This window comes from Oryza glaberrima, chromosome 6 (assembly GCF_000147395.1).
Source record: "Oryza glaberrima chromosome 6, OglaRS2, whole genome shotgun sequence".
Classification (NCBI taxonomy): Eukaryota; Viridiplantae; Streptophyta; class Magnoliopsida; order Poales; family Poaceae; genus Oryza; species Oryza glaberrima.
In genome coordinates, this window is record NC_068331.1 from 24,816,443 (window position 1) to 24,839,986 (window position 23,544).

Here is a 23,544-nt window from a genome sequence, read left to right on the forward strand (position 1 = left end):
GAACCACCCGCTCGTGTCCTTTATTTATACTCCTTCCATTTAGAACACCAAAGAACTGGTCAAAATTACCTGCAATTGGTGCTAAATTAAGGCACGTGTTGAGATATTTTCAGCAAAGAAAATCAAGCAGTGTCTTCCCAAGGATCATTGGTTCTCTTTAGATCTTTCGTTGAACTTGTAGAGAGGAAAATACCTATAAAATCAAGCAGTGTCTTCCCTAGGATCATTGGTTCTCTTTAGATTTTTCGTTGAACTTGTAGAGAGGAAAATACCTATAAAATCAAGCAGTGTCTTCCCTAGGATCATTGGTTCTCTTTAGATCTTTCGTTGAACTTGTAGTAGGATGCATGCATGCCTGCCTGCAGGCGAGTACCAAAATCACCGAGCCTATACTAAGGGATACTGGATGGTGATGCAAATGACCAAAAGAGTCAGAGAGCAAGTGAATGGACGCAAGCAACGATAGCTGTATCGCACAACTCACACTCACTGGTGTTTTGTTCAGCACCAAAGCTCACTACCAGATTTTTGCGCCGATAATCACATCGGCTTGGGAATATGGGAGTTGTCTTCCGGATGCGGAGGGCGAAGGTATCGTGGGCTGCGGATCCGGCCGCTGGCCCGAGAAGCAGGAGATGGGGGACAGGGAGCGCATCACAGACTTCTCTTTGCTGATGTTGCCGGCGCAACTTCAATCTTACAGACGCAGGCGCCTTCGAGCTTCATGCGAAGAAGGCCATAGACTGAAGGCCGTTGTAGCAGCGACATGGCGGCACCGCAGCGAAGACGGAGACACCGAGGTCGAGCGAGGAGCAGATTGATGAGCGGAGAGCAGTGGAGGAGTCGAGACTCAAGAGTGGGGACTGCGGACTGGGAAGGACAATAATAAAAAAAAGCCAGGCCTCTTTGCAATCTTTTATCCAGGATAGAATGAACTAGTAAATGAGAATACTGTGTTCGAATCTGACGAAGATTTAGATTAAATGCGGACATGCAAAACGAGATAACTATTAGCGTATAATTAATTAAGTTTTAATTATTACAAACTTGAAAAATTGATATATTTGATATTTTAAAGCAACTTCCACATAGATTTTTTATTACATGAAACACACCGATGTTTGAAAAGTGTGCTAACGAAAATTGAGGTAAAATTTTGGGAAAAGAATGCTACCGACATCTTTTGCTCCCGCTTGATGCAAACGTTATGCTCCTTGAGTACCAAATTTTCAAACAAATAATCAATTCATTAGTTTCCTTTACTGTGTAATTTGAACTTTTTAATGTTATGCACTTAGAACGTTATATTTAAGGAATAAGAAGATAAAATTATTTTTTTAAAAAAAGGATTTCCTCGATTCTTATACACATGTGGAACATGTGGAGAGAAAATAAGTAGTTTCATTACTTTGGTTGGTTGGAATTCAGAATTTGTACGCACTTATTCGTCTTCCAACTTATGTCCATCATCTCAATGTCTTGCTGCTTTCAATTAATATATGAATAAAAGGGTAAATTTCCATAATTTCAAGCATTAAATAGATAGAGAAAATAGATGTACTTGTAAGACCATATTATTTATTCCTCCCATTTCATATTGATTAGTTTTTTCACAAAAAAAAAAAGCTTAAGTAAGTGGTGGTGAAGAATAAGGAAACATGCACACTTTTAACTCTCTCCCCCCAAACAAGAAAAGAGAGCTTTACTACCTCAAATGCCTACATGCATACATGCAAACCCAATTTTCATGCTTAGATGTAGTAACTACACCAACATTACATAATAATTAACTTGAAATTTTTGATTTTAGTCAATTGATGATTAATATATAACGGATGGAATATTTCATACTGGCTGGTGCATTGTGCGGCAAGACCGCATCTATTTTCTAGTAATTAATTATTCCAAAATTAGAGAGACAATAAAACGCTTTATCCAAACGGCGTCGGTGACGCCAACGACACTGGTTGGAGTTGGACACGTCGACCCCACACGCAGCGACACACAAACGGCGGGGATTACTTCGCCGTTAAGGCGGAACCGAATCCCATCTCCCCAATAATAAAAATCCCCAATTCGCGTTTCGTCTCCTCGCAAATACGACGCGTTCCCAAATCCCCCAATCCGATCTGCCTTTCCTCTTCCTCCTCGTCAAACCCTAGCCAAATCCACGATCGGGGCTAGCTCGTCGGCGGCGGCGATGGGGAACCCGGAGAAGCTGATGACCCAGATCTTCGACCTCAAGTTCACCTCCAAGTCGCTGCAGCGGCAGGCGCGCAAGTGCGAGAAGGAGGAGAAGGAGCAGAAGCTCAAGGTGAAGAAGGCGATCGAGAAGGGGAACATGGACGGCGCGCGGATCTACGCCGAGAACGCCATCCGCAAGCGCACCGAGCACATGAACTACCTCCGCCTCGCCTCCCGCCTCGACGCCGTCGTCGCGCGCCTCGACACCCAGGCGAAGATGCAGGTCATCGGCAAGTCCATGGCCAACATCGTCAAGTCGCTCGACTCCGCGCTCGCCACGGGGAACCTGCAGAAGATGTCCGAGACCATGGACAACTTCGAGCGCCAGTTCGTCAACATGGAAGTCCAGGCCGAGTTCATGGAGGGCGCCATGGCCGGCTCCACCTCTCTCTCCACGCCCGAGACCGAGGTCAACAGCCTCATGCAGCAAGTCGCCGACGACTACGGCCTTGAGGTCTCCGTTGGGTTGCCGCAGGCCGCCGCTCACGCCATACCAGCTGCCAAGGAGAAGGAGAAGGCTGTTGATGAAGACGACCTCTCCCGCCGCCTGGCTGAGCTTAAGGCCCGCGGCTGAGGGATTTCACTTCAGGTGATAAACATAGCCACCCCTAGCATCATACATGAATACTTACCTTCTGTTGCACTTGTGAAATATTGTTTTAGTTTTTATCAATTTGATGGAGAATGTGAAGGTGGTTATGTGGTGTGTATCTAGTATCTACAAGACCACGCTGTTTCCTTGAGTTATATACTTTGGCCTTTCTGAATGCAGCTGCGCACCGAAAAATAATGGCTATGCTGCTATGGTTTAAGATTTGTGGAAACATAAGACTAACCATACCTCACATCTTACCTGTCAAATGGCGAGGGTTACTGAGGTGTTGCATATTCATGTCATGCTCCCTGTGCTGAAGACATCGTCATTGCATAACATGGATGCCAATAAAACAATGAGTCATGCTGTTATCACTGACCTAACAATCAGGCCATTCGGCTACCTGGGCTGTGGCTGCGGCTGCAGCTGCTGCTGCCCGCTGTTTCCTTGCTGCTTGCAGCACTGTTGCTGTTGTCTGTGGCGCAGATGCAGCCCAGGCAGCCAAACAGCCTTAATTTCACCAATGGAAATTTCTGTGTATTCCAATATCAAATAGCATCATACATGCGGCAAATCATCTCTTCTGTTGGCTGATTACTTGGGAGGTATGTAGTGTTGTGAATTGTGATAGGACATAAAATGACTTTCAGGATTTTTAACAGCTAACATGCGGTAGTCCTATATTATGACTTACTACGGATTTGATATTTTGATAATGATTTACTCTTCTTGTACTACCTAAAAAGTGAGGAGGATAGCAAATAACAAGGATAATATTATTCTGCTTTAACTTAGGAGCACCCTTAACAGCATGTATGAAGTGAGACCAGTGATCATTGGTGTGCTCAGATGATATCATGATAACACCTATTCATTTTGTGTAAATTGTACTGTTTTACCTGCTGAAACATAAAAGTTGTCTTTTTACTCTTGAATGTTCAGCATGTTTTGGATGTAAAATTATGTTTAAACTCTCTGGGCTAGCTATTAGATTAAAAGGTTTTTGGTGTTTTTATGTTGCCTTCTCAATTGTATATTTGACAGTTAAATCAGTACGCAAGCAGTTTCTGCACCTTACATGCCAGGAAGCCACTCACAGAATATTTGTAGTACAAAATGTTTATTTAATCCTACTATCAGTTTGTTTATTTAATCCTACTCACAGAATGTTCATTTGTTAATGTAAGTAGCACAAGCTCTTCACCGAATATATAAAGTAACATTTTTCATGATGTATTTTTTATGTTGAGTTCCTCAGTGATGAAATCTCATCTCCATTTATTTGTAATTTGATTACTATTGTTACCCTTGTTTGTGTTGAAAGGGCTGGCTTTCATAACATCCTGCTGTGGTGCCCTTTGTAGTTGTGTCGACCTTCCCTTTATGTGAAACACCACCCCCTTAGTGCTACATCTTGGAGTGACTGCATTTTCTGGTGATTTTACTTCCAAACACCATATAAGGCTCAACCCAACCACACCAAAATATTGGTAATGGCAAAGCTTTTATAGGCTCATTTGGTCTGTTGCAAAAATTCACAATGCCAATACTTTGGGAAGGCTAGACAAAAGGTTAAAGTATCTTTGCCAAAAAAAATTTGGCATCAAACCATCTTACCAAAATTTTGACAAGGAGGTTAACAATGGCTACAAGCCCTAACACTTGGACGAACGTTACTAAAACTTTGTTGCATTTATCAGGACATAGTGAACTTTGTTGCATTTATCGAGACAGTGTGTATAGAGTGACTTGCACGCATACCTTTTCTCTATGCGATGCAGTCTTTCAAGGCCAATTTGTATTTTCATGCAAAATCATAGAAGGGTATACAAATGTCTTCAAACTTTACTATATCACATTTTCACATGCTTGCTAACTTAAAGCGTAAATGCACGCCACAAATTTGAGTTCACTAAATGCATTCTTTAATGCATGCATATTACATATTCACTGCACTTTCCATATATGGGAAATGGCCTATGCCTATATGCATTGATTCATTAAACCTTTTTCCCCGTTAACTAACTTCCACCGTATCTCATTTTGCAGATATGATTCTCAAGCTGCTATGAGCCATTGTCACGTCAAAGGCTACTCATATTTGTTAGATTCGTAAATACTGTTATGCTAAAATGCGTGTGTTGATATCCCATATGGGATCTGTGGACTTCATTAAAACCTTGCTGTGTGATACAAATCCATAATATGTGAGCTTGAGAACGTCTCTGTGTCGCTGTATCCTAAGCCTGCCCGTTTGAACAGAAACGTTGAAGTTGTCCATCTTTTCACTGGATGTTTTCCTTGCTTTAATGCCATGAACAAATTCGGTAGCCGCCCCATTATTTGTGAGGAACTTTGCCTTGCCTGATGGCTGCTGGTATCTGCTAACCAGTGTCCTGTGATGGCCTTTGTGCTTTTTCTCTTCACTTTAAAGACTCCAACGCAGTTGGTGATCACCTCGTTTTAAATCTGGACTGCATGGGGCTTTGATGATGCATGCTAACCAGGCATCAGGCATGCATGTTGGATTGTTGGGACAGAAAAAACAAGTGAACTAAAACATCACAATCACAATCCTTTTAGCCATGTAACAACTGTTATTAAATCCCAAGGAACGAGGAACATAGGAAAACTACAGAGGAAACTGTTTGGATGGAGCACATGACAAACACAGGATTTGGAAGAGGTGGACAAAGGAAAAATTCCAGGAGGTTTTGGAGCCCATACTATAAATCCTCTAAAATTCACATGAAACATGCTATTCCATAGGATATAAATCCTCTAAAATTTACAAGCAGCAATTCCATACGAATTTCAAAGAAATTTTAAAGATCTAATCCTCTATTCCAAAGGGTATCATAGGAAATTTTTTCATTGAATTCAAATTCTTTGAAATTCCTCTGTTTTCCCTTTCTTTCAAGGGAATAGAAAACAACGTAGGATTAGCTCCTTTCAAACACAGGATTTGGAAAAAAAAAAACTACTAACAGAATATCTTGCTCTGTTGAAACTTAGAGGAATCTAAGACACAAGGGAAAACATGAAGCTATACTTCTTACAAGCTTTCCTCCAAATTTCCCATGAATGAAATGAGTCATTCAATGGGAGTTTCAAAGCATTTTGTGTATGCTTATCCTTTGTTACAGAGGATCAAGTATGATTATTTTCCATAAGATTTTAACACTTTAGATTTCCTCTATTTTTTTTTCTTTGTTCCAAAGGAATCCTTAGAATGTCATATGCTACCGAATCCCACAAGAATATGAGAATCATACATAGGAATTTGGTTGATTTCCATAAAAACATATAAATTCGGAAGGATTTCTGAACATTCACTCCAACATTATTTTTTCACTAGCTGGCGTAGGATAGAATCTAAATTTTGTGTTCAGGACAACCATGTGTTCCAAACAACATTTCATACAAAATTCATTTGCTTTCTACTTGCAATACTATTAGCATATGTATAGGAATTTGGTGAGCTCAAATCCCTTTTTCAAATGGCATGTATAAAAAAAATTCCAAGGAATTGCAATCTCTATTTTCTTTTTTCTATGAGAATCTTGAACTTCCAAGTCCAAAGAGACCTCAAGTCACGAACTGGACACTTCTCCTGCTATCCGCAAAAACAGAAAGAAGTTTTTCTTTTTTAACCAAAAAAAAATATTTTGTGCACGGACTAGCTAGCTGGAAAAACAGAACGAAGTTTTTATTTTTCTAAAGAAAAAAAAAAGTGGTGGTCCGTTGGAGTAGGATGCGAGACCCAAGCGGGCCAGCAGTGCGGCGGCCCGTTATCCTTCCACCGTTGGAAGCGGGCAGTATTCGCTGCTCTGTGAAACCAGCCTCACGCAATGCCTGCCACTCTAGGAACCGTGGGGCCCAGAGCTTTCGCCCAAGCCCCGCCGGCCCACTACTCAACTTGGAACGGGCGGGCCATCTGTAGCAATGCCGACCCAGGCCCGCAGCCATACGGCAAAGTCCACACCACCTTAATGCCCCCGCTCGGGTTACAAGCTCGCGCTGCTGAGCTCGGCGACAACAAGGGGCGCAATCCGGCTATTTATGCTGCGATGTGTGGAGCTAGTTTTCCGAGGTGGGACTAAATGAGGTGGAACGGGAGATCCCCGCGTGCATAGTGGCTTTTTGTGTTTTCTATTTGAAAAGTGCTCTCGGGTCCAATGGCTAGGTTTTGGTATGAAAGATGGTGTAGCAACATATTCCAGCCCAGTTTATATAGTGAACAGAAGTACCCTCCCTAGCCAGATAAGTCCTCTACGCTGGGAAAATTCGGATGAATCATGCATGGTCCGCATTGATAAAGACCATATTTGGCACATTTTTTTTTCCCATTCTCCATCGAAGAAAAAATTTGTTAAACGCAATAGTATGTAAACTGGTTTGTAATTAAACTAACAGATACTGAGAATGAATTCAGAAATAGATCAGTTGTCTCGCGCTAGCTTTGTCTATACACTGTGGATTCTACACAAACAGAAATTTTGTTAGACATTGCGAGGATTGTGCAACCTTTACTGCTTACAGTGTTGATATCTTAGTCTTTACATAGAGCACATCCCCTTTCAGTTTTCTTTTAAAGAAAATACTTGTTAGCTAGTATTTGATCCTCAAGCTTTGCAGCAAAATCGACCATATATGTTAACCAAATCATACGTGCACCATCTTTGTTCCCATGTAGAATTAAAGTTGTGGTTGTAATTCTGCTCAATCGTTTTGACATAGTCTACTCTCGGGCCTCTCGGCTCCTGTGTCCATATGACTTATTACACTGTAATTAATCAAACATGTGTTCTTGTGCCTCACCAAACATAGATTAATTAGTGAAGACAAACTACGTGTACAAAAACAAACAGAATATATATATACACAAAGATTTGAGAGCGTATGTCGTGGGCGAGCAAGTGGCACAAGGTGACATGACACGCCTGCCTATGCAATGAATAAAGTTTGTCCTTGTCAACTAGAGCTATATAGCATCGTGTACCGCACAAATTACTGTGATGGGCAAATGCCAGGCAGCTGGGTCATGACAAAAGAACACCTCACACCTACTCCATCTCTGAACGATTTCTGCGGCCTAGCCAAGACAGAGGAGAGCACATGGACTGCAGCACATGCCCAAAATCTATTATCAGGAAGAGAGCTGATATTTTTTTTTAGAGCAACTCATGCAAGCATAGACTTCTAAGCAAACATCCAAATACATTACAGCTCAGTAGCAGGATATGGATTAATTTAGGGACCATAAATATATACAATATTTTTTAGCTAGTTTAATTTCTAGCTACTAAGACATATCTTGGATGCTTATCCAATCCCTCAATTAGAGATGGTAAATTAAATGCAAGACTAGCAAGCTAGGAGTAGCTAGAGTGATTCATAAGATTAATTCCTCGCAAACACAAGACTAAGACAATGACGTCACTACCTATGCTGATTGTGTGGAAGATTTGTTGTGAAAGAAACAAAAGTGCTTTCAGAAATAAAGAAACTCCAATGCAACAGCTAATGGTTAAAATCATAGATAAAATTAATCAAGGTGTGAGGTATATATATATGTATGGCGCCAAAGATATCGCAAGAATATTATACCTTAGTTCATATCTAGTGCCTATGCAAAGATATAAATGTATTTTTGTTATTTTTATTCCTTTCTTCTTTGCGCCGTTAGTGAATATGTAAATATACTCAATTCCTATTTAATATAACAGCAGCAAGTCTGGCTTCGTTTTTATTTAAAAAAAATGCTCGCAAAAAGAATAAAAGGAGTAATTAACCTCAAGAAATAAATTGGGGGATGTTAAATTTCACATGCATGTACACACAGCAGGCAGCCAAACTGTACCACAGGTAAATAATCCACGTGATGAACTATGTGGTCTCCAAACAAAGTGGTGAAATACTGTTTAAAAAATGTTGTAAACTGAAGTTAAAACTGAACAAGAGTTCCCTCTAAAAAAAAGAGTTACCTTGAGAGAACCACATGTACCCAATCAGCACGAGAGCACGCCCACGGCGCCTTCACGGAAAACTGCGCCCATAGATTGGCGATATGTGCAGTTGTACTCCAGTAGAGCTAAGCTAGCATGGTGTAGCCTGAACAAGGCGACAATACCGCGCGGTTTGCAGAGAGGCTTTTTTTTTTTTTTTGGAGAAGCAAAAATTGGCAGGAGGATAGGCCGCCGCGGCGCGGCTCTGCTGCCGGGCCCGGGTCACCCCTAAATTTACCACATAAGATTAGATAATGAGGTGAAGAAGAGAGAATAAGCCATCCCTCAGAGCATGTACAATAGTATACTATTAGTCAGCTATAAACATATTTTAATGAGATAAAAGATGATAGAGAAGAACAACGGGCTACAGATCTGTAGCCAGCTGTAGCACGGACTCTAAGACACAATGTGTGTATGACATGTGGGACCATATATTAAAAGTATAATAAGCAACTATTGTATGAATTAGCTATTAGATTGGCTACGGATGAATTGAAGCTAGTAGTATGCTATACTATTAAACTTGCTCTTATACAAGGGGCAAGCTCTACACAATCTCCAAGAAAAGTGAAAGATGATGTGAGAGTAAACTAATATTTTGATTTGTGTATTAGATATGATATGTTGTATGCGTTGCCTTTTAATTAATGAGAAGATGATATGGTCTAAATTAGATCTGACATCCACCTCCACTATAAAACTTACCCTGAACGTACGTACATGCCCCCACACGCCATCACGGACGCGTGCGCCGACGTACGTCCGATGCGGTGCGAGCGCGGGTGCGTACGTGCTCGATGTCGTGCATGTACCTGCGATAATATCTGTCGGTCTCAACATCGATCACTGATCGATCGACAAGGGTAGCACGTTGTTTGGATATGATGGTAAGATGGTGTCGCGCGGTGGCGGGCGAGAGACTGGATGGTAGACTTGGACAGATCTCTCCACACGCATCTCACGTTGAGAATTTTGATTGTTATTTCTTTGAGGACTGAAAGTTGATTATTGAAAAAGAATATATTGAGTTGAGTGATAGTGTATGGTGTTACATCCATATAGGAAAAGAAATGTTTTGATTTCTTAAGAATATGGGCATGTTCAGATTATAGCCAATACCAAAATTTTGCTATGATTTCTTCCATATTTACCAAATTTTTAGCAACAAACTAAACGTATATTATTTTGGTAACTTTGTCAAAAAAAAATGATATGGTTGAAAATGACATCAATCTGAACAAGCCCTATGTCTCCTCGTCCGTTAAATGGTTATGAAAAATTCTTAAAATATGACGACATTCATATATGAGGCGAAGGTTTATGGCGGAGGTAGGCGAGCTAGAGGCGAAGGATGTTCGTTTTTGGTGGAGTGATAGACGATGCCATTATACTCTACAATGACATTTTTTTAAAGAAAATTACAACCATTTTTGGTGGTCGAACAGTACGTATAGTACGTTGGGACTTGGCAGACTTGCTGGTTGTTGAGTACAGAGACCTGTCGGTATGGTCGAACAGTACATCTGCCACATGCATGCATAATGCATTGCACTCCGTTGCGATGCTCGATCGATCGATCGCCGGCTCGTGACTGCTAGCTAGTCTGTGGGCGCTGCGGCGCACGCCGACTGACGCAGCGGGCGACCCATTGTCGATCGGTTCTTGCGAGGTATAGTACTCCATGATAGTACACGTACTGTACTTTCGCCCTGCATCGTCATGCGCCGGATGCAGTGAAGCATGCGCACAAGAACGGCCGAAGAAACAACACCGACGATCGATGGTGCATGCATCACCATCACCATGGTCAGTTCATCACGCGATACATGCAGATCACCTAGACGTACTAGTAATAGTATCGTCCAATATACGTATTTGTCTTCTGGCTTCCACTAGTAAGAAACGATTTTTTTTTCAGATGACCCATAAGGGGTTTTCGCGTGTGACATGGCTGGCTACCCGCACTGCTGCACATACTAAAGGGTCTACGAAAATCGCAATTTTACGTGCATCCGCACACGAAAATCGAATTTTCGAGTGCGGGCGCTTAAGTTTTTCTCACGAAAATGGAAAATCGAAAAAAAAAATTCCAAAACACAAAAACCTAACCCTAACCCTAGCCGGTCGCTGCCACCATCGTCGCCGGTGGATCCGCACCTCCCGTCGTCGCTGCCAGCGGATCCGCGCATGTGGAGGCCGGATCCCGCGCCTGCCGCCGGATACGGGCGGGGGAGAGCTGCCGCTGGCCTTCCGCTCGAGCCCGTCACCAGATGAGCGCGTGGGATGGCAGGGGAGAGCCGCCGCCGGCCTCCCACTCAAGCCCGCCGCCAGATCCGCGCGGGAGGGCCAAGGGAGCCGCCGCCTTCGCCGTCGACCGCGCCACCTGCTGTAACACCCTGAAAATTCGACCGACAAAAACAAAACTCTAAAAATGCGGATTTTCAAAAACTTTTTAAATTAATTGCATCATGCCGATCTTATTCACCTATTTTATCTGGATTTAATTTCGAAGTTCATTAATCGTGAGTAAAGAATAGTTAAGTAGGAATAAACCCTAAAAAACAAATTGGTAAAATAAATATAATTTAAAATAAAGATTAGGTGTGGGTAGAAATAAATAAAATATTATCGCGACCATATTTGGATCAATTAAATTTAAATACGATGGAATAAGAATTAACCCTAATTAAAACTCAAATAAATTATATAAAAATAAAATATGAGTAATATTTATCTAGGGTGAATTCATTAGTTAAAACAACACAAATATTGATTAAACTTCATATATGTAAAATTAGGAATTGTGGAATCAAATTTATATGGAAAATACACTAAAATCGGGATAAATAGGAAAAGTCATTGTTCATTGCCTCATAGGTGTTCGATTTCGGTCCCTAGCCCTAGACCCTTCTCTGCCACGCGCCTGGCCACGCCCCGAGCCCCGCGCTGCTGCTGCCGCGCCGTCGCCGTCACCGTCCCGTCGCGCCACCGCCTGCCGCTGCGCCGACGTCGCCATTGCCGCCTGTCGCGTCGCCTTGCGCCGTGCACCGCCGCTACCGCCGTGCCGACGCGCGTCGCTCGCCGCCATCCCGTCGCGCCGTCCCATCGCGCCACGCGCCGTCCCGTCACCACTGTCGAGCCGTCGCCGTCGTCGCCTCGCGCCCCATGCCGCGCCGTTTCCCCGAGCCCCGTGCCGCCGCTGCTACCACGCCGCACCGCCCGTTCCATCGCCACGCGCCGTCGCCGTTCGGCCGTCGCGTCGCCGCTGCCGCGCCATCGCCATTGCGCGTTGCCTCACCTGCCGCGCCGCGCCCCCGAGCCCCGTGCCGCCGCTGCCGCTCCTCGCGCCCCGCGCCCTGTCGCGCCGCGTCGTCGTCACATCGCCGCGTCGAGCCCCGCGTCGCGCCACCCCGCCGATGCCATGAGGCCGCTGCCCCTCTCCTCCTCCCCTCTCTACAAATACCCCCCCTCTCCCCATTCTCCCCCACCCCATCTCACCCTTCCTCCCCTCTCCCCTCTCCACTGCGCCGCCGTTCCCGTGCCGCTGCGCCGCCATTCCCGTGCCGCCGCGCCGCCGTTCCCGCGCCGCCGCGCCGTCACCTTCGAAGCCGCCGCGCCGTCGCCCCGGAGCCGCCGCGCCGTGCGTCGCCGCCGTGCGCCGTCGTCGCGCCGCCGTCGCCGCCACCGCTGTCGGTAAGCCGCCGCCTCCTCCTCTTGCTCGGTCGCCGTCGCCGCCCCGGGTAGCAGGAGCCGGGAGGGAGAGAGAAAGGGAGAAGCTGAGGAAGAGAGAAAGAAGTCGGGAGGGAGGAGAGAAAGAAAAGAAAAGGAAAAGAGAGGAAGAGAGAAAAGAAAGAAAAAGAGAAAGAGAGAAAAGAAAGAAAAAGAAAAGAAAAGAAAAGAGAAAAGGGAGAAAAAGGAAAAGGAAAAATAAATAGAAAATTTGGAAGAAAATTAGGGAGGTTAATAGTTTAGAAAATTTAAAATAATTAGAATTTAATTATAGAATAATCATGGTCGTAGAATTGCAAAATTTAATTATTCTTGGTTATTTCTAAAAGAAATTAATTCGCAGTAGTAATTTAGATATAATTAACAATTAGATGAATCTTTATTGACTATTATAGATCATTTTTGGATAATCTCTATAAGTAATCGATTCACGGTAGAAATTCGGATTTAATCGCTAGGAATTTTAGACGTATATTATATTTAATTGTTTAGTCATAGACTAAATTAAAACGTATAATATTATAAGATAATTTTAGGGTTCCGTCCGACATTTAGCTCACGATAGAAATTTCTAACCTATTATATGGATATAATGCTCAGGTAGATTAAATTAAAAACTTACGATAACAAAATATTTATACCTGCAAAATAGTTTAGGATATTAAAAATTGAAATTGGGTTTGCCCTAGTTTGCGAATAGTAAAGTTAATATAAAAGAATCAACTTTCGCATTCGACTTCCATTTGGATTTATTTGGATTTTTATTTGAATTCTAACCGAATTCAAATCGTTTCTTCGCACGTAATTTTAGAGCCCGAGGGAGTTGCGGATCCAAGCGAGGACCAAGACCCGCAAGACCTTGAGCAAGGCAAGTCATCACTATTCCTTGAACATGTTGATCCCAATTGCGAAATTGTTTGGTTTACAAATAAAATTGCATGCAATGATGAACATCCTACTTGTGATTATGCCATGCCTTGATTATTGTTTGCCCCTTATTCCTTCGTAACCATGTTTACGTATGAGTCCCTAGTCAATTATGACAATTGCTTAGAAATGCTATTATAGAATCATGCATACTCATATTTATCAAATGCTATATGCTTGGGCAATTACCTTTGGGAAGGTAATCGAGATGCGGCATGTGGAGACATGAGCGCCACATTGCCATGATGTTGATGACATGATTTGTGAAAGGAGAAATAAAATTAAACAATTATTTTCGACTGGGGCGGACGGAGGATTTGGGTGGTATCTGGAAAAGGCTAGTACCGTCCCCGGTCAATTAAGGACCGAGCCATGAAGTTAAGCATGAAACGACCCCCGTACAACCGTACTTCTCGTGTGGGTATAGACCTAGCGGAGGCAGTATCCCTGCATAGATGGTTCACCCCTGAGTGAGGCAGGTGCGCTACGGTGGGACAGCCGTTGAGGTAGGGCCGAGAGGCGTGCCCTACATCGATGTCGCCATTGGTAGGACTGCCATGAGTGTGTGAGAGAGAACTTAACTTGAATGATAATTTAATATGTGTGTGAGACTTCTCTTTCCCGGGAGCGCCAGAACTCCTCTCACTGCTAGAAACATGGACGCCTAGAGTGCATGAGGATTTAAGTTCATGGAGCGGGTTCTGCCAATGCGAGGTTATCGAAAAGCTTTGCCGTGACGCGTCTCATGTGTTGGGACGAGGCTCATGTGTTGGGCAGTCGTGGAGTGCGGGTAAAGTGTACATCCACTGCAGTGTGAGTAAATCAAATCTATTCGAATAGCCGTGCTCGCGGTTATTGAGCACCGGGACATGTAATACACTTGGCTAGACTATAAATTCTTTAACTTGTGTGGGATGGGATATTGCATGATGATTTTCTTTGCTGATGGAGCCACTTCCTAAGAGGCGGGAATGTGGGCGTCCCCAGAAAACCATGACGACTCAATGGCGGGAAGCTATCCTTGGAAACACAATGGATGGTGGACAGAACCGTCGTTGTTTAAATATAAATACTGGTACTAAAATTTGATCAGTCAATGCTAGGTCTTAGGCTTGTGAAAAGAGTTACAAAACTGGCTTTACGCAAAAGAGCCATGGCCATCCTTTGAAATACCCCTTTTATATGCATTGTTGCTGTGGTGGCTTGCTGAGTACGGTTGGTACTCACCCTTGCAACTATAAAATTAATCAGAAGCGGGAGATGAAGCTTCGGAGGATCCCTATGCCTACTACCAGGAGGGAGGTGAAGACGATGGCGCTCAGTAGGTCTTAGTATGGTCGTTGCCTGTGGCAATGGCATGCCGCTGCCTGAATTCCACTGCCTTATCTATTTCTGCTTTTGGAATGTATTCCGGACCGCTCGGTTCGATGATTTAAAACAATGCCTGCGGGCTTATGATGTAATAATTAGCACTAGACTCTCGTGTATGTGCTTTTGGTATTTCAGCTATGAACTCGTGTGTACCAGACTACTTGATCCAGGGAAATGGTACTGTTTACACGAATGATTCCTGTTATAAAAACGGGGGTCTACACCTGCCGCCCGTCGCATGGCCGCCAAAGGCGGATCTGACCGCCACCGAGCCCTCCGCCTGCCGTCGTCCGGGCCCACTGCCTACCGCGAGAGGAGAGTGAGAGAGGAGAGCAGCGCATAGTGAGATTGTGCGAAGAAGAGGTGAGAAAGTGACAGAGAGGAGATGAGAGGATATGGATGAGTGGATATGGATGAAAATATTTGAAGTGTTGAGAAGGAAAGATAAGGGAACCTAGGCTCTATGCGGATCCTTAAGAGACCCGTATGCGAAAATCACGGCCCCTTAAGAGGTCCGCCTGCAAAAATAGACTTATTTTTTTAGTGCGGAGCATTAAGAGGTCCGCATGCGAAAATCGATTTTTGTGTGTGGTCCTTTTAAGGGTCCGCACGCGAAAATAGGAGGACGGTTTTTACAAACACGACCAGTTACGGTTCGTTTGCAATCTAAAGAGGTCCTTGTACAAAAAAAATAGTTTTTTACTAGATAAATAACCCGCCGCGTTGCTGCGGAAAATTAGGTTGCATAATATGTACAAATAAGATGTAATTTGATTATCAAAACTAAACAATTTTATATAATTTTGAGCCTAAAAATAATTGAGATTGCATGTTTGTAAGAGAGAAGAAAAAAGAGACAATTTGGACCATAGATCTATCATCCAAAGGCTAGAAATAATTGAGGTGATATGGCTTAATAAGAGAAGAGAGAAATAGCATTAACTATACTTAGTGGGGAGAACCCAATTAGCATGTTGATCGAGTTGCTACGTCCCAATTGAGTGTGATCACGATGTTCTTTAGGCAAATCATACAAAACCAGTAACTACGTACTCAATCTGTTTTTACAATACAATCATTTTTAGGTTGTTTACTAAAAACATTAAGATTAAGAGAGAGATTCCTTTCCCGTTGTCTCAATGGTGAAATTTTGATTATTATATATCAATCCGTAAACAACTGAAAAATATATAGATTTTCGTGCATTAAAATCAATATTTGTATAAATTTTAAATTCTAAATTAAAATTCATTTACTTTGGAACAAAAGGAATGGTAGTAAGGGGTTTTACAATGCATATAGATGTCATTCAACATCAACTTGCCACATAAAAGATTTCACGTCATTCAACATCAACTTGCCACATAAAAGATTTCACGTCACATCTGCTTCTCCCATTACCAAGTGAAGAATGGAAATCCCAAATGAGACACGAGTTTCTTGTTAATATTCATGAGGGATTTTTCAGGGAGGGGGAGAGGAACAGCGAGCGTTGTATGTTGGGAGAAGTGTTGCCCCGTGCGATGCCCTCACAACCCGTTGGAGCCAGCGACGATGAGCTGATTCGAGGTGGTGGCGGTCATCCCGAGCTGCTCCACTCGTGGTTGTCACTGATCGAGGCAAGCCCAATGCCTGATCTAGCGAGCTCGACGAGGCAGCGACGATAGCCTAGTGAGAGACGTGCGCAGGTGAGGAGAAGGAAAGATGGAAATGGTGGACGAAGAGGAGGCGGCGGATCCAGCGTTTAGGACCTCATTGTTGTCCCCATTCCGTACTGTCAAGCTCGTCGTTGCCCCTCGAACCAACCGATGTTATCGTCGTGATCGACCTATGAAGAAGCAGCTCGACGACGACCGCCTCGACCTGTCCGTAGCCGCTCCGTCGGAGCTGCCTTGACCTCCTCGTCGCTTCTTTTCGTCGTCGTGTCGATCTCCTCGATGTTCACCCGGTTCAAGGCGATGGCACTAGGGAGCTCGTTGCTGGAGATGGGGGAAGGACATCAACAGCAATTTGAGGAAAGGAAAAAGCGACTATACCTCCCACTCTCTGCCGCCGAGCTCATAGTAGTCCACCCTTCCCACATCACCGAGCTCGTCGACGCGCCGATTAGAGTAGGAGAGCCACCGAACAGTCGTGGGCTATGGGAGGACGAGATAAGAGCTGAGATGCGGTCACTGCCGTGGGAGGAGTCGAGGAGAGAACCAAGAGAGTGACAGAAGAGGGGAAAGAGGGGATTTTATTTTTTTCTAGATTCTGGTATTCATTGTTAAATTGTGTACTTCCACACAAATTGAAATAAATATGAGAGCTAGAATACATAGTAGCAAGGTCTGAAATAAAAAAAAACAATGCCATTCCTAGAGCCACTTACATTATAAAAAGAATAATTTTAGACTTATGACCCTAGCTAGACTTCGTGGTACAGACGTACAGTGGTACTCCCAGGCTCAAATGAAGATCCTGCACTGTGAGTGACGGTCACTCACGTTGCCACACACACATGCATAATTTCCGAGCTACTAGCAGTCTAGCAGCTGCAAACCCTAGAGTTCACGGGCCACAACGGCGAGCTCGCCACTCTATATAACCACACCGCCATAAACCCTAGATCGATCGCACAAACACTTTTAGCTCCTCTTCTTCTCCCCCCCCCCCCCCCCCCCCCCCCCCTTCTCACCACAACCTGCTAGCAAGCTCAGAGCTAGCAGCAGCCATGGCGGGCAGCACCAAGCTGCGGCCATTCCTCCTGACGCTGCTCCTCCTCCTCTCCACCACAGTGGCTCCCATCCTCGCGGAGTACGACCCGGAATGCGACTGCGACAAGCCCAAGCACCCCAAGCCCTCGCACCCTTCTCCCTCTCCCGGCCACCCCAAGGGCCCCAAGAACCCTACCCCTCGCCCCCCCAAGGGCCCCACCTACCCGTCTCCGGTCACCCGCCCGCCGCCGCTCGTCGCCCCTCCCAAGGTCCCCGTCACCCACCCGCCGAAGGGCCCCGTCACCCGCCCGCCGCCGGTCACCTACCCCACACCTCCGGTCACCACCCCCCCGGTCGTCGTCGGCCCGCCGGTCACCTACCCCACACCTCCGGTCATCACCCCTCCAGTCGTCGTCGGCCCTCCGGTCACCTACCCGACGCCGCCGGTGACATACCCGACGCCGCCGGTGACGTACCCGACGCCGCCGACGACGACGCCGTGCCCGCCGCCGCCGCCGGCGACGACGCAGAGGTGCCCGGTGGACTCGCTGAAGATCGGGGCGTGCGTGGACCTGCTGGGGGGGCTGGTGCACGTGGGGATCGGCGACCCGGTGGTGAACAAGTGCTGCCCGCTGCTGGAGGGGCTCGTGGAGCTGGAGGCCGCCGTGTGCCTCTGCACCACCATCAGGCTCAAGCTCCTCAACATCAACATCTACCTGCCCCTCGCGCTCCAGCTCCTCCTCACCTGCGGCAAGAACCCTCCCCCCGGCTACACCTGCTCCATCTAGTTCAGCCGCCATTCCCCTGCCTCGCCATGGATGGCGCCCAAGCTCAAGCTCTTGTTTGTAAGTGTGTTACTCTCTTCTCCCATCGCAAATAAGCGTCAGAAATAATTTTGCTATGTGTATCTACTTGTGGATTTAGAGGCAGGATTTCTATCCATTATTTAATAAAAAACGTCAGAAATAATTACTCTCTCTCGAAAAAAAACAGATAACTTTTATACGTGAATCTTGAAATGGCAAAGGGTATGTCTAGATCCGTGTGTAAAAGTTTTTTTTTTTTTGAGAGAGGAGGTATATATGTTGTCTTTGATTTGATACTGATATAGTGTGTTTTTTTGATGGAATATGCAGGTTGGCTACTCGATCTCGGCTTATTGATGTGTTAATGATGAGTACGAGGTGTATTAATTTATTGTTGGTTTTAATTTGTTAGTGTGTGGAAACATGAGAGGATGTCGTCTGCTAGCTAGCTAGAGGAACGGATCAATCTGCTAACGATAGATTGATGTTCGTATTGCTGTGTTTTTTTTTTAATTTGTTTCAATGTTTCAGCTTAATTGCATGCTTGCTCTTCTTGATTGTGTGGTGTGATCAATAAGACAGCAACTGTTCAGAAATTGTTTCCGTCAAGATCGTATCCTATCAAGAAATTAATTAATAATGCCTGCAGCCTGACTTAAGCGTGTAATCCTACATACTTCCATGTGCGGACAGTGCATGCAATCTGATGTAATAATGTGTCGGATCTAAGCATAATATGTCTGAGATTAATTTAATTAACCTGTTTTCTTCAGACAGATTTATTTGTGGTTGATTTTGGCACTGATATTGGGAGAGAAGACACGTACTCTCTCCATCCCATTTTAAACTTAACTATCGTCGGTCTTATTTAAGAAAATCTTTAAAAAAATTAAAAAAAACATAAGTCACTTATAAAGTACTATTAATGTTTTATCATCTAATAGCAAAAAAAATACTAATTATAAAAAAACTTTTAAATAAGATGGACGATCAAAATTGAACTCGAAAACTTATGGTTGTGTTTAAAATGGAACGGACGAGTATCACTCATAGAATAGTTGTCGGAGCTACGAGCTACTCTCTCCGTCAAAAAAAACAATCATGAGTTTAAACCTGAACACAATGAGTTAGGTTCATGTTTAAACTCAAGATTAGGTTGTGTCCAGTTTTAAATTTAAAATTGGGTTTTTTTTTCTTTGAAACGGAAGGAGTAGCTAGGAGAGCTAGCTAGCCCTTGGATCGAAAAAATCTCACATGCATGACATTGTGAGCTGTGACATATCACTAGCAAGGAGATCTAGTATAGTCAAGTACGGTCGGATAGCGAGAGAAAACTATACTGTAGAGAATACTTTGACGACTGCATAGGAGCCGGAATGCTCGATCGGTATTCTGCATTCTCTGGAGGGTAACCGAGAGGCATGATTGGTGCAAAAGTGAGGGCAAAGCATGTGCAGACTCCGTTGGCAGTATGCCGCCCGTGAGCGAATACTGAGCAGTAACTGAGTTGATGTGATGGACATGTAACCCCGTGTCATTTGTTGTCTTCTGTTTGTAGTAGCTCTGGGCTGTGCATGAAACACGGCAAATGGGCAATGGCCATATGTGATCTTACCTTGGATTTTATACTGAACAGACTTTGAAAAGGCTGCTCGTGAGTGTACTGGCCAATATATAAAGATAGCCAACTGTGTAAATACAAGTGGCTTGAAATATTTTGCAACTAAATTTCCATATAAAATGGTACTTGGTTCTTCTCACATGATCACTAGTACTCACTAGTGTGCTTCTTGCAGAAAGGCAAGGATGGAACTGCACAGTTATGAGTGCAGACATGACACAAGTGACTAATTGAGTTAAATCTATGGATTACTCTCTGTCCCCAAGAGACTCAAATCTTAAGAATGATAGACAAGCATGTGTGTATACATTCATCCTTACTTCTTCCGTCTTAAAAAAAGATAAAAAAAAATAACCTAGGTGGTGGTTTGACACGAGCAACATAGCCTAGATATGTCATTGTTCATGTTGCACAGGAGAAGCATATGTTTTGCCCAGTATGGAACGATTACACCTTCCAATTACCAAGAGGGCATCTTTGAATAATCTGGTACAGTAGCGCACAAGACACAGAGAAAAGAACTCACTAATCAAGGCTACAAGGATTTCACCAATATGGCCATCGGAGAGCATCTAAAGCTAAAGCTATACACACACCAAAATGATCTTTGCGAACATCAGCGAGTCTCTTCATCTCTTGCTATCTTTCTTTTAATTTATTTACCTGGCGGGGTTTCGATGCGGTCCTTGATGATCTTCTCACCGGATCTGCCTTCTCGCCCTTGCTACTGGTGCTAACTTTGTTTGGTTCAGCAGTCTCAGCATCATCTTCACTATAGTCACTACCTGGTTTCTCCTTGCCACCACCATTTTTCCTTGTCTTTCTGGAAAGGGCACCTATGGCATCTCTCTTTTGCTTTCCCCTGGCAACCCTAGAAGTTGCTCCTCGCTTCCTTGTATTCAAATTATCAGCATCTTCTGGATCTGTGTCTATTTCCTTCGCATCATCGTTCTCTGCCACTTGTTCTGGGTTAGCAATGACTACTTTGCTAGATTGCATTCCAGTCAGCTTCTGCAGTTGTGGCACGTATGCTGTAGTCTAAATAGTGAGAGTACAAATCAGAGGGTAGATGCATGAATGTTCGTAGCACTAGAAAGTGTAGTAGTACTGAAGCAGATAAGAGCTTACCCTGCCACCAGCTGTTATGAACTCAATTTTCTGTCCTGCAAGACATTTAAAGTAGTGGGTAATAATTAACATGTTCGATTATACACCATCATATATCAGCAAAACTACAAGCGAACGCTTTGCTCAATTTTATTCAAGACAATAACGAGTTCATGATAAAACTTGAGGACAATCTCACCATTGACTTTACCAGGCTTCTTGCCCCATCGGTGATGGAATAACCATTCCACAGGAAAGCAGTCACAATCAGCATCAACTTCAACAGCATATTTCACAACCTGAAATATGCTTTATTTCAGGCATAAGTTCTCCGTGATTGTACATCAGTAGAATACACTAAAATTATTTAAAATAATGTCAAATTACACAACCTCTTGGATGCTTTGGTGTAGTGCTTCACAACTCTCCCTGGATAGACTTGAAGCAATCTGTAATGGATGGGTTCTCGACTGAAAAAACAACATGAATTCATAATTAAAATTTATGCATTTCATTCAAGCTCTAATAATATTTGTATTAATACCTGGTAAAGCACCTCATCTGCAATCCAATTACCAATTCCTGATATGAAGCTCTGTTCAATAAAAAAAAAAAATCAAGTCTTCTGTTTGTATAGGAGATACAAGGACCTAATCCCGTATATTGTAGAAACAATTTTGTGGAGCTAAAAACTCATATTGGTTTTATGGTAATAAAATCACCTGATCGAGTAGAAGAGCTTTTATTCCAATCTTCTTTCTGCTCAGCGAGTCCGCAAAACTGTCAGAAGACATCGGCTCAAAGAGAGCATCTGGTCCTAACTCAGAAATCGGGGGTACAGTTTCGGGCTGCAAATCGTTATTTGATTAGGGACATCATTAGAAAATAACATGAAAGGAAGACTCTGAAGATTTAGATTCAACTAGTCAAAGCACATACATCTTCAAACAACCGAACTCTTGCAAACCGCCTCTTATCAGTGAAGGAAAACTCTAAGCCATCATCAAGCTGGAACAAGTTAAATGCATTAGAAACAATCAACATTAAAAGAGCCAACCTATGATATCATAAAAGGACATAAACAATAAGAGGAGATCAAATTTTGACTAAACAACAATGCCTAGGCATGCATTGCGTGTTATATTACTATTCAATAAACCTTATATAGCAGAAGTAATATTGACGTGTTTATATGATAGCATGTTAACCCTGAGACATGGCACGTCTTCCTTTCTGGCTTTCTGGAGATCACAAAAGCACTACTGTTTGTGGCGATTTGTTCTTCCGCATTTTGGATTAGCTAGTCCGCTAGAGGCTCAGCCAAAAGATGTTTTCTGAGCTATATAGCCTAACAAATCGATCTTGTGTCCAAGCTAAACGATGACAGTTACTACCTATCCATCTCTCTCTTTATAAGACCCAACCAAAGTAGTACAGTACAGTACTGATGAACAACAATTCCATATCCCCTTTTGCTTATAAACTGTTAATTTTGATCTCACATAGCAGCAATGTACTGAAAAAAGATGCTGTGACAGCTAGGAGATCTTACTTGAACAAAAAATTTGGAGTACTTGGAGGGCCACTCGTCTGTAGAACTGACAACTGATCTGCAATAATTTTCTGAATCAGCATGTAGTCCATTACTGTATAACAAATTCCCCAGCATACAAATTACACATGCCTCTTGTACTTGGTCACAGGAACTCCCTTAATGTAGATCGCACCAGCCATCCCTGCAACACACACAGCAATTTGTCACTCCAATTTACTAGTAGCAAAAAGCAATCGATCGAACTGCAGGAGGAGGAGGCAGGTACTGACCGAACTGGAAGGAGGGGAATGGAGGGGCGTCGAGGCGGAGCCAGAGGTTCTTGCCCCTCCGCCGCGCGGCGACGATGGTCCGGCCGACCATGGCGCGCTCGAACGCCACGCGCCCCCCGGCGGCGGCGACCACCACCTTGGGGTCATCCGCCACCGCGCAGCGCGCGATCCTCCTCCCCACGCAGTGCGCCTCCAGCGCCCTCCTCGCCGCCTCCACCTCCGGCAGCTCCGGCATCCCCTCCCTCTCCCCCAAACCCCAAACCAAACCTACCTCCTCCCCTGCCCCCTCAAGTTCACCACCACTACCATTGATTTGTGCAGTAAGTCTATTTGGCCTCCCTCAACTCTTGCTATTTATTGAATCTTTGACCCTTAACTATAATACCAGGTATAAGGCCTCTCCATTTTCAAAAACCGGAGTCAATCAAGTACCTCAGCTATTTTGATAGCGGTTTCATCCTATGTGATGCTCATAGGACTCACATATTAGCCAGGAAAAAGATAAAAATATCAGCTCACATGCCAATCATCCTAATCTCATCTCTTTTTTTCTCACCTATTTCTCCTCTCCCTCTCTCTCACCTGTTCTCTGCTATTATGGTTGAGGGATGCA

General features: G+C 43.9%; 3 protein-coding genes across 3 annotated transcripts; 2 read left to right on the forward strand and 1 right to left on the reverse strand.

Annotated features, from left to right (window-relative positions):
• Nucleotides 1-2,068: 2,068 nt before the first annotated feature.
• LOC127777215 (ESCRT-related protein CHMP1) lies at nt 2,069-5,171 on the forward strand. The gene is made up of 2 exons (XM_052303772.1): nt 2,069-2,833; nt 4,889-5,171. Exon 1 carries the CDS (start codon nt 2,201-2,203, stop codon nt 2,816-2,818), a length of 618 nt encoding a protein of 205 aa, XP_052159732.1. The 5' UTR covers nt 2,069-2,200; the 3' UTR covers nt 2,819-2,833; nt 4,889-5,171.
• Nucleotides 5,172-17,526: 12,355 nt separating this feature from the next.
• LOC127776811 (36.4 kDa proline-rich protein-like) lies at nt 17,527-18,931 on the forward strand. The gene is made up of 2 exons (XM_052303362.1): nt 17,527-18,418; nt 18,710-18,931. Exon 1 carries the CDS (start codon nt 17,591-17,593, stop codon nt 18,359-18,361), a length of 771 nt encoding a protein of 256 aa, XP_052159322.1. The 5' UTR covers nt 17,527-17,590; the 3' UTR covers nt 18,362-18,418; nt 18,710-18,931.
• Nucleotides 18,710-23,230, reverse strand: LOC127776810 (formamidopyrimidine-DNA glycosylase-like). Its single transcript, XM_052303361.1, has 10 exons — nt 22,932-23,230; nt 22,792-22,843; nt 22,660-22,717; nt 22,047-22,115; nt 21,830-21,955; nt 21,652-21,702; nt 21,500-21,577; nt 21,307-21,406; nt 21,129-21,163; nt 18,710-21,038 (listed from the first exon to the last, which is right to left on the reverse strand). The coding sequence occupies exons 1-10, from the start codon at nt 23,164-23,166 to the stop codon at nt 20,640-20,642; spliced, it is 1,203 nt and encodes a 400-aa protein (XP_052159321.1). The 5' UTR covers nt 23,167-23,230; the 3' UTR covers nt 18,710-20,639.
• Between the last annotated feature and the right edge of the window lie 314 nt (nt 23,231-23,544).

Bases quoted from the DNA above. Each gene is read 5' to 3' on its own strand.
- LOC127776811 (XM_052303362.1), top strand. From the start codon at position 17,591: ATGGCGGGCAGCACCAAGCTGCGGCCATTCCTCCTGACGCTGCTCCTC.
- LOC127776810 (XM_052303361.1), bottom strand. From the start codon at position 23,166: ATGCCGGAGCTGCCGGAGGTGGAGGCGGCGAGGAGGGCGCTGGAGGCG. The intron at 22,718-22,791 runs GCATGTGTAATT...AAATTATTGCAG, and splicing joins CCTGTGACCAAGTACAAGAG to ATCAGTTGTCAGTTCTACAG. The intron at 21,578-21,651 runs GTATTAATACAA...TTGTTTTTTCAG, and splicing joins CAGATGAGGTGCTTTACCAG to TCGAGAACCCATCCATTACA.
- LOC127777215 (XM_052303772.1), top strand. From the start codon at position 2,201: ATGGGGAACCCGGAGAAGCTGATGACCCAGATCTTCGACCTCAAGTTC.